The following is a 10182-nucleotide window of genomic DNA, read 5'->3' as shown; positions in this document are numbered from 1 at the left end:
CGGGTTAGATATAGAGTGAAGCTCCCTCTACACTGTCCCATCACACTCCCTGGGCAGGGACAGGGGGTAGATACAGAGTGAAGCTCCCTCTACATTGTCCCATCACACTCCCTGGGCAGGGACACGGGGTAGATACAGAGTGAAGCTCCCTCTACACTGTCCCATCACACACTTCCAGGGCAGGGAAACGGGTTACAGAGTGAAGCTCCCTCTACACTGTCCCATCACACACTTCCAGGACAGGGACACAGGTTAGATACAGAGTGAAGCTCCCTTTACACTGTCCCATCACACAATCCCAGGGCAGGGACAATCCCACAGCCACCACAGGTAAGGAATGACCATTACCCGGGGAATTGATTGGCAGCGAGTTGATAAGTCATACCTTCGGGGTCAAGGAGCTTGGCGATTCCCAGCCTCTGCTCCGCTACACTGAATGCCTGCTGAAGGTTGAAGGTAAAATTGGACTTCTGTAGCTTGTTGAAGTCAACGACATCTTGCCTGAAAGGTCAAGGAGACAGGGAATCACAACGGACACACAGGAATCTGTAGACGCTGGAACGGGGAGCAACAATCTTCTGGAGGAAGCCAACGGGTTGAACAGCTTCAGTGAGAGGGAGAAGGAATGGTCGACGTTTCAGACTGGAACCCCTTTATGGAGGCTGGGTGATGAAGGGTTGTGGCCTGAAATATCAGCCATTCTTTTCTTCCCTCTAATGCTGCTGCACTAGCTGAGTTCCTCCAGCTAATCGCAACATCTGGAGATCCACGGGGAAGCAGCAAGGTGCAGAGGTATCAGGGTAGAGGGGAAACACAGGCCAAGATCAGTGGGACAGAGTGAGGAAAATAGGCATGCTATGGGCAAGCAAATTGGAAGCAGAATTAGGTAAAAGAAAAATTACTCGAATTACCCGGCATTTAAAATCATGGCCACTTTGACTATAACCCGTAACTAACCTTGCATTCACCTCCCTCGCTATCTAATTCTGGTTTAAAAATATTACTGGACAACGAAGATTTTGCTTCTTGAACACTTTTGGGTGTAATTTGTGGATTTTTGGCATTGCCAGGGATGGTGGCGGAGGCTGGGATATTATGGGCATTTAAGAGACTATCAGACAGGCAGGGAAGAAGAATAGAGGGTTAACGAGGTAGGGAGGGTGTAGTATTTGTTTCGGTAGGAATATAATCGGTCGGCACAACATCAAGAGTGGAAAGGCCTGCATTGTGCTGTAGTGTTCGATGTTCTAAGATGCAGAGGAGATTTGCGAAGATGTCGGCAGCTCCAGGGAGACTTCATTCAACTAAATAAAATTAATTAGTAGCCTAGATTTTGCTTCCCCACCCCCCCCCCCCCCCCCCCCAAAGCTAAACAGAGACTGAAAATAATTTTGGAATTGGCGAGATATAGATTTTTTTTCAAGAGAGAACCCCTCAGCACATTGAAACAGTACTTGGATGTGTTTTTAGTGATGGAAGGTTGGATTACACTGGGGAGCTGGGGGGGGGGGATCTTTTTATTTCGACTGGGTCAGAACTGGTGGGTGAATGGCCTCCTTCTGGACTGTAAATCTCCTATGGATTCAATTAGCTTTTTTTTTTAAAAAAAGAGGCACCAGGAAATTCTCATGGTGACTGTAATAAGGAGAATCTCGTCTGTCATGTGACTCTAACGGCAAGTACCTAGTCAGAAGTCACATCACCTGCCAATCAATGCCCACCCAATGGTGCACACCTGACCATTGGTCCCTTTAATCACCTCGTAATTATCTGGGCCGGACCCTCCAGCTTACCGTACTGTGAAGTCCACAACGTGAAGCAGCACTCTCTTTTTCCCTATTTGGCCCTGAGGCAAACCCTGCTCCACTCCAGCTTGTGAACTGTGGGCAACACTGGAGGAGTTGTCGGTAAGGTGTGCACAACATTGAGATGGGGGCTGTTGTAAATGGCAATAGTGTTGTTAATAGCATCTGAGCCATACCCATGTTAAGACAAGGAATGTATCTGAAGTGACTGGGTGGTACGGTGCTTGTACAAGTCTAAGCAGTTGCGAGCACCAATAGGTGTTAAGTCCGACGTGACTAATTATACTGCTTCATGAGATTGAGAGTACTGGTGTGTGTCATTCCTGTTGCGAACACATCATCTTCCGACTGTAAATTGGAGGAACAGTACCTCATCGTCTGACTGGGCACCTTCCAACCGGATTGCATTAATATTGACTTCTTTGGCTTTCATTAAACCCCACCCCCTTCTTCCCCAGTCATCTCTCCATTCCCTGTCTCCTTTTGCATAGAATTTTATCATGTCTCCTTTTGCATAGACATGATAAAATTCTATCCAGTCCCTTATCACATCTAATTAACACCTTTTGTTGGTCTGGATTCCTCTCCCATTGTTTGAAGTCTGAGACCTTCTGATATATCCTGCTTCTGCCTTTTCTAAATTTTCCTTGAAGAAGGTCTCAGGCCTGAAACGTCGGCAATATATCTTTGTCTCCTATGGATGCTGAAAACACCCAGCTGAGTTCTTCCAGCATTTTGGTGTGTTTACTACAATCACAGCATCTTCACCCCATCTTGTTTCACCACGGTCCCCTTATATGTGTTTTAATAAAGATCCTTCCTGTGTACAGCCTGTGTCCAGATTCATTGCTCTTTGAACCCATGGTTGAACCTGTTTCCCTTCCAACACAACAGAGACTCTTTATTTGCCTCACGGCAGACAAAAGTTAAAGTCTATTACATTTTTAACATTACATGACAATAAAAGGATCCCTTGAGCTAAACCCCAGCCCCTCCAAGAGTCATTCACACATCAGGGCTAGGAGTGCCCTAACTCCAGACCCAACTGCAAGAACTGAACTAAGCCCCACATACGCCTGCAATTTGATTAGTGCTCAGAGTTCTTGGGTTTGGAACCAGGGAGCTGACACTGCCAAACTGAATTGCTAGGCTCCAGACACAAACACTGTGCCCCCAGACCCCAGCCTCAAGTTCCGCACCTGTGCTTGTGGATGAGAGCATTAAACGCAAGTCCGTCCCTCCAGCTACTGGTGAAGTTCTGGATGTTCACACCGGGATATCTGTTGACAACCAATCCATATATTTAGCACAATAAACAATCTGCTTGAGGAACAGAGTGGGTAATCAATGCAAGGGAGAGATTGGTCAATGTTTTAGGTCAGAACCCTTCATCAAGACTGAGAGGGCAGTGGGGAGAGAGGCAGTATATTTGTTTTTAAATTTAGACCTAAAACACAGTAACAGGGCCTTCAGGCCCACAAGCCCAAATTGCCCAATTAACCTACAATACCCATATGTTTTGAAGGGAGAAACAGACACGGGGAGATCGTACAAACTCCTTACAGACAGCACATGGTTCAAATCCGAGACGCTGGCGCGGTAAGAGCCTTGCACTAATTGCCTCACTAACTGTGCCTTGGCGGGGGAGTGGACGGGGGAAGTTGGCCAGGAGTCAGGCGATTGGGGAATTGGGCACGGGTCAAGGAAGATGGTCAGATGGGAGGCAGAGGCAGATGATTGGCAGGTACCAGACAAAGGGTGAGAGAAGCGAGAGAAATGAAGGGGTCAGGTGGGGGTAGGAGACAGGCAAGGGGGGGGGGGGGGGGTGATGTAGAGTCTAGGTCAACAGGTGCTGAAATCTAATAGGTGGAGAACGTGAAACAGAAGCTATCAGGGAGAAGCGGGGGGCACATTGGACCAGATGGAACCGAACACAGGGTAGATTAATGATCAGGGTATGATGGGCTGGTGGTGAAATGATCACATCAGGAAGGATCATTAATCAGATACTGGGAGGAAGTTGAGTTGTTTACAATTCCAAAGTATGGACATGTCTTTGAAAGGGAGTCTTGCTGAAGCAAGCTCAGTTCAGATTTTTAAAATGTATTGTCTATTTTAATTCATTTTAGTACAGTATTGAAGTAAAAACACAATGCTGGAGGAACTCAGCAGGGCAAACAATGTACTCTATGTCACCAAGATAAAGATGTTTCGGGCTTGAGTCCTTCATGAGCTAAATGTGGGCAGGCATCCAAACACATTTTGCTCATGCCTTGACGAAGGGCTCAAGCCCAAAACATTGGTTATGAATCTTTAACTTGGTTATATAAAGGACACTGTTTGACCTGCTGAGTTTCTCCAGCGTCGTACTTCAATAACAGTGTCTGCGGACTTTCCTGTTTTACTACCTGTTCGACAGCAGTGCACGTGCACATTGCACAACGTATAGGACAATAAACTCGATATCGTTCACAGTGCTCTCGTACTGCGTTGGCTTGTAACTCTTCACGCAGTAAATTGTGCTCTTTACACAGCTGTAGAAATATTGGAGATAATCTGTTCACCAAAGCTTGTTCACGAACCGCTTCGCCAACCATGCCGCCCCCCCATCTCTACGTCACACCTCTTGTTGAAATGTGGTCTGCAGCCACTTTACTCCCTTCTATTCGGCAACCCTCAAAGTCCGCAGAAAGGCCACAACATCCGTCGTTAGCTCCCACCGGCAGATCAGAGTCCCACACCCTCTGACCGGATGCAAACTCCAATGGACACACCTGGTGGTGAACAACTGATCCATCACCCCGCCCCTGCCGAGCAAATGCCCAGGGCACCACACCCTCCCCATTGGAACCGCTGGGTGCTTTCACCCACACACAGATCTATAAAAAAACACCACTCACCCTGTCGTCTTCATCTGACACCACAGCAACAGAGCGTCTTTAGCTGAGCGTGTCTCACGGTTATCTTCTGTTTCAATTTTGATCACCTGTATCTAATCGAGGACAAAAGAGGATGGATGGGAGGCAAGATTAATCCAGAGTTCCCTTCCCCCAAGGCCCAATCCCCTCTTTCCCAGAGGAAACCACAACACACCTCCCATTCCGCGGTGGCCATCAGCCGTCCTAATCCCTTCCCCTGCCTTCTCTAGCCTTGGGTTCTATCCCCTCCTCTATCACCCTACTGGGACCCAACCTTTCCCAAGTTCCACCCTCCACGCCAACCACAGTGATTCTTGGTCTATTTTTAGCACCTCCATCTTCAATACATTCCCACAACACCACACCACCCCACCCCATCCCCTAATCCAACCAGAAAGGTATCAATGACTCTCTCTTTCCAACCAAGATATCTCTGGTCCAGCAGTGTTACCCTGTTGGTGCTCATTGGGATCAGCACAGATCGCTGCACACCGCACACTCCGCACCTGGAACCGGAGGATAATGGTCCAGATGAGGCCAAGCGTGAGCCGGTGATTTCCGTCCACAATGTCGTGGGAGCCCACGTTCTCCAGGTGGACCCGCTGCTCCTTCAGGAACTGCAGGGCCTTGTCCACGTTCTCCAGTGAATGGATTCGCATCCGGCCTCGGGTTGGCTTGGGCTGGCGGTAAGAGAGAGGGTCATCAGTAGAGCTCACCCATCGCTCGGTGACCACTATTCCATCAGTGTTGGTCACTGATGCACCGGCTCAACCCTCTGTGCATCTCAGACTATATCCTGCTCTGCTTACCTGTCCTGGTCTCAGGACCACTCACTGACATTGCCCACCCCTTATTAATTTAGACATACGCCACAGTAACAAGCCCTTTCAGCCAATGAGCCCATGCTGCCCTATTACACACAATTGACCTACAACCCCAGTATATTTTGAAGGGTTGGAGGAAACCAGAGATCCTGGGGAAAACCCACACAGACACAAGGAGAACATACAAATTCCTTACAGACAATGCAGAATTCAAACCCAAATCCCTGGCACTGTAACGGCATTGTGCTAACTGCGCCACTCCCTTTCTCCTCTCAGTTGGGCAGTACGGTTAACGTTGTGGTTATTATAACACTGTGGCAGCTCCAGCGACTGGAACCAGGGTTCGAATCCGGTGCTGTCTGTAAGGAGTTTGTACATTCTCCCTGAATCTGATTGGGCTTCCGGTTTACTCCCACCATTCAAAAATGTGCGCGGGTGGTGGATCAATTGGGTGTAATAGGGCGGTACAGGCTCCTGGGGCTGAAAGGGTCTGTTACTATGCTGTATGTCTTCATTTTTTTTTAAAAAGTCATCCTTAATGGCCCAGTGGCATAGGGCCATTTAGCTCACTGTGCCTATTGCAAGCTCCCAGGAAACAGATCCATGAATTCCAATCCCTCTCCTCATTTCCCCTGTATCCCTGCAAGTTATTGTTTGCAAACTTGTTAAAAATTCTTTTGCCATTAATCAACTTTAAGCTTCAACTCACAGTGGCCAATAATCTACCAGCATGTCGCTGGACGTGGGATGAAACCAGATCACCCAGGGAAAACCCACAATGTGCAAACTCCACATAGACAGTACCCAAATCCAGAATCGAATTCTGTCCATGGAGCTGTGTGGCAGCAGTAGCAACTCCTCCTGCCGATTTCCCATATCTTTCCCCACTCCCCTTCTGTCTCCTTCATCTTCACCCCTTCTCCAACTCCATCTGCACCCCTTCTCCAACTCCATCTGCACCCCTTCTCCAACTCCATCTGCACCCCTTCTCCAACTCCATCTGCACCCCTTCTCCAACTCCATCTGCACCCCTTCTCCAACTCCATCTGCACCCCTTCTCCAACTCCATCTGCACCCCTTCTCCAACTCCATCTGCACCCCTTCTCCAACTCCATCTGCACCCCTTCTCCAACTCCATCTGCACCCCTTCTCCAACTCCATCTGCACCCCTTCTCCAACTCCATCTGCACCCCTTCTCCAACTCCATCTGCACCCCTTCTCCAACTCCATCTGCACCCCTTCTCCAACTCCATCTGCACCCCTTCTCCAACTCCATCTGCACCCCTTCTCCAACTCCATCTGCACCCCTTCTCCAACTCCATCTGCACCCCTTCTCCAACTCCATCTGCACCCCTTCTCCAACTCCATCTGCACCCCTTCTCCAACTCCATCTGCACCCCTTCTCCAACTCCATCTGCACCCTCCCCTTTTCCAGTTCTATCACTCCTGAGATCTGGGCCTTGTTTTCCTCCCAACTCTCTCCATACCCATTCTTTTCTTCCCCCAACCATCTCCTGCCTTCTTCAAGTGCTGCCCCAAGAAAGACACATACACGGAGTCTCAGCATCAACGCACCAGCTGTTCCCCTGATAGAACCTCCAGCAGTTTGGTCAGTGCACAGCCATCGCGGAGGTCCACATAGAGGTCCGTGATCTGGCACTGCACCCGCGCCAGGTGAGAATTCACCCACTTGGTGAAGGTCTTCTTCTGCACGGCGTCACGCTCATCTGTGAGGAAGAGGGACAGAAAGAGAGTGGTTAAAGCACTGGTGCTACACAGAGGGAGTGATCAGCAGCCGACACAGAAGCTGGAGCTTTGACGGTTCACAGAAGTTACCAGCCTCCTGCATATTTCTGGGACAACTGCATTGGTCCCAAACAACTCTGTCACATCCCTCCATTGTAGGCTGAGTGCACCCCAAGACACTGAGTGGCAACTTGAAGCCTGGGGAGAGTAGGTAAATTGGTCACATTGGTGAATATGGGCAGCACAGGCTCATGGGCCAGAAGGGCCTATTTCCATGTTGGATCTCCAAATTAAAATTAAATTAACTGGGACTTGTGTGCATATTTTCATGTTGAAATATTTGCAGTATTAATACCCATGAATCGTGGCGAAGCGAGAGGTGGAACGATCTTCAAAAGTGTTAGTCCAATTGAATGTTACAATTGGATGATAATAATAAACGAACTTGAATATATTGCAAAGAAAGATCAATTTTCACCATCATGTGGAATAACCAAGCAATCACTTCACACGATTAAATTTTCACAAAATAATCTACAGGAGATGATTGTGGACTTCAGAAGGAAGTCAGGGGAACACGATCCAGTCCTCATCGAGGGCTCAGTAGTGGAGAGGGTCAAGAATTTTGAATTTTTGGGAGTCAACATTTCTGAAAATCTGTCCTGGAGCCTCTATGTTGATGCAATCACAAAGGTTTGCTAGTGGCTAATACTCTGTGGGGTGTCTGAGGAGGTTCATTATTTCACCAAAACTTCTACAGGTGGACCGTGGAGAGCATTCTGGCTGGTTGCAACACTGCCTGGTATGGAGGCACCAACTCTCAGGACAAGAATAAGCTCCAGAATAACTAGGCCTGCGACATCACAGGCACCAGACCACTCCATCAAGGACTTGGCCTGCGACATCACAGGCACCAGACCACTCCATCAAGGACAACTACATGAGGCGGTGTCTCAAAAAACCAGCCTCTATCCTCAAAGACCCCCCCACATCCCAGGCCGCACCCTCTTCGTCCTGCTACCATTGGAGAAAAGGTATAGGAGCCAAAAGACGAGCACTCAGCTGTACAAGGACGGCTTATTCCCCTCCTCCATCAGATTCCTGAGAGAGTGCAGAGAAGGTTTACCAGAATGTTACCTGGGTTTAAGCATCTAGAGTATAGGGAGAGATTGGACAGATTAGGTCTTTATTCTTTGGAGCGTAGAAGGTTGAGAGGGGATTTGATAGAAGTATTTAAGATTATGAAAGGGATAGACAGAATGGATATGGATAGACTATTTCCGTTAAGAGGAGGAAAGATTAAAACAAGAGGACATGAGTTAAGAATTAAGGGGCAGAGGTTTAGAGGTAACATGAGGGGGAACTTCTTTACTCAGAGAGTGGTAGCCATGTGGAATGATTTTCCGGGAGAAATAGTGGCGGCGGAGTCAATTGTATTATTTAAGAAAAGGTTGGACAGGTATATGGATGAGAAGAAGATGGAGGGTTATGGGCATTGTGCAGGGAGGTGGGACTAGAAAGGGGTGTTTGGTTCGGTGCGGACTAGAAGGGCCTAATGGCCTGTTTCCATGCTGTAATTGTTATGTTAATAAACTAAAGATACTGCCTTACTTGACTTTTTCTTTTCCTTGCAGTACTTTTATTTATTTTATAAGGTGGTTTCTATAAATATTTGCTCTGTGACGCTGCCGCAAAACAATGAATTTTGTAACTCGTTCATGACAATAAATTCAGATTCTGAAACTGCATTTATATAACTGTAGCCAAGTTAAAAATCCAGTATTTAATGGGACTTAAAAAACTCAATTTTCCTTTCCCAAATATTGAGAATAAATTGACCTAAATGTACGTATTTGTACAGAATTCAAGTTTTACAGAACCAAGTTCTGATTGAATTCCATACAACTTACCAGCTAAGGTTTTTATCCTTGAGGATTCAAAAAGTTTGGAGGAACTGTGCTCCTCTTCCCGATGGCTCTCCGACGATTCCCTGCAACTGTTGACGTTATACTGTCGCTGGACCTCCATATTGTCCAGGTCCGTGGTGGTCGATGACATCTTGTCTGAGGTTCGATTTCTCAGAGTGGAAGGTAGAAATCAGAATCTGAGATTAAAAAGAAAAGACAGTAAAACCCCTGGTATCCGCCACCTCTGGAGATTGGTAGATGAAGACTAAGCGTATTTTCCGGTTGCTTGACACTCACTCTTACAAGGCCTAACTAATACACTTGCATTAGGAATAAACAGTTTAAAAGACAAAAATACTGCACTGTACTTACACTGAACAACTTAATTTGCCTGAATATATAAACTTTAAAGCTTGTTACTTTATTTTCAGTCACATTCTTTGAAAACATTTAACCGTCTCTGCATCTGCAGGTTCCTCCCCCTCCACGGAGCCGCCCGAAAGACAAACAATAACATTATAGATCATAATATAATATAACATTATACTAACCTTCCCCTCCCCCGTTTATGGATAAAGCCTCTGACCGGGGCCTCTCTTCCTAAGCAGGGATAAGGAAACACTTTAAAAGAGTCACCCCAGCGTCGAGCAGCATCAACCAGCTCTTCATCCCGAGTGACGCCATTGCTGTTTCACACAACTTTATTCAAACAGCTGCTATGAGCAAAGCATGAACAAGGCTAAATATTTGTCCCCATCTTCACTCAAGGTTTATGTGTTACTTCAGAGAACATTTACTCTTACAATTTAAAACATATGTGCATTTTTACCTGTTATTTTCTATCTCTATTTATTTGACATTTTTTATTTTCCCTGATTTTTTTTTACCAGTTGCTTGAATTCCAGATAATGGAGATGTTACTATATTTCAAGATATAGAAAGTATTTAAAACTTAGTGAACTCTGCCTTAAATTTACTCTCT

General features: G+C 46.8%; 1 protein-coding gene across 1 annotated transcript in view; it reads right to left on the bottom strand.

Annotated features, from left to right (window-relative positions):
- LOC138748094 (spectrin beta chain, non-erythrocytic 1-like) overlaps positions 1-9802 on the bottom strand; it is a 13446-nt gene extending 3644 nt beyond the window's left edge. The window contains exons 1-7 of the mRNA XM_069907784.1: positions 9752-9802; positions 9204-9397; positions 7123-7274; positions 5230-5403; positions 4706-4797; positions 3005-3085; positions 386-501 (exon numbers count right to left, since the gene is read on the bottom strand). Of these exons, the coding sequence (XP_069763885.1) occupies positions 386-501; positions 3005-3085; positions 4706-4797; positions 5230-5403; positions 7123-7274; positions 9204-9351 (763 nt within the window). The 5' untranslated portion in view covers positions 9352-9397; positions 9752-9802. The remainder of the gene's footprint in view (positions 1-385; positions 502-3004; positions 3086-4705; positions 4798-5229; positions 5404-7122; positions 7275-9203; positions 9398-9751) is intronic.
- Between the last annotated feature and the right edge of the window lie 380 nt (positions 9803-10182).

This window comes from Narcine bancroftii, chromosome 13 (assembly GCF_036971445.1).
Source record: "Narcine bancroftii isolate sNarBan1 chromosome 13, sNarBan1.hap1, whole genome shotgun sequence".
In the NCBI taxonomy this organism is placed as follows: Eukaryota; Metazoa; Chordata; class Chondrichthyes; order Torpediniformes; family Narcinidae; genus Narcine; species Narcine bancroftii.
The sequence above is the reverse complement of the archived record's forward strand: the minus strand, read 5'-3'. Positions and strand labels throughout refer to the sequence as shown.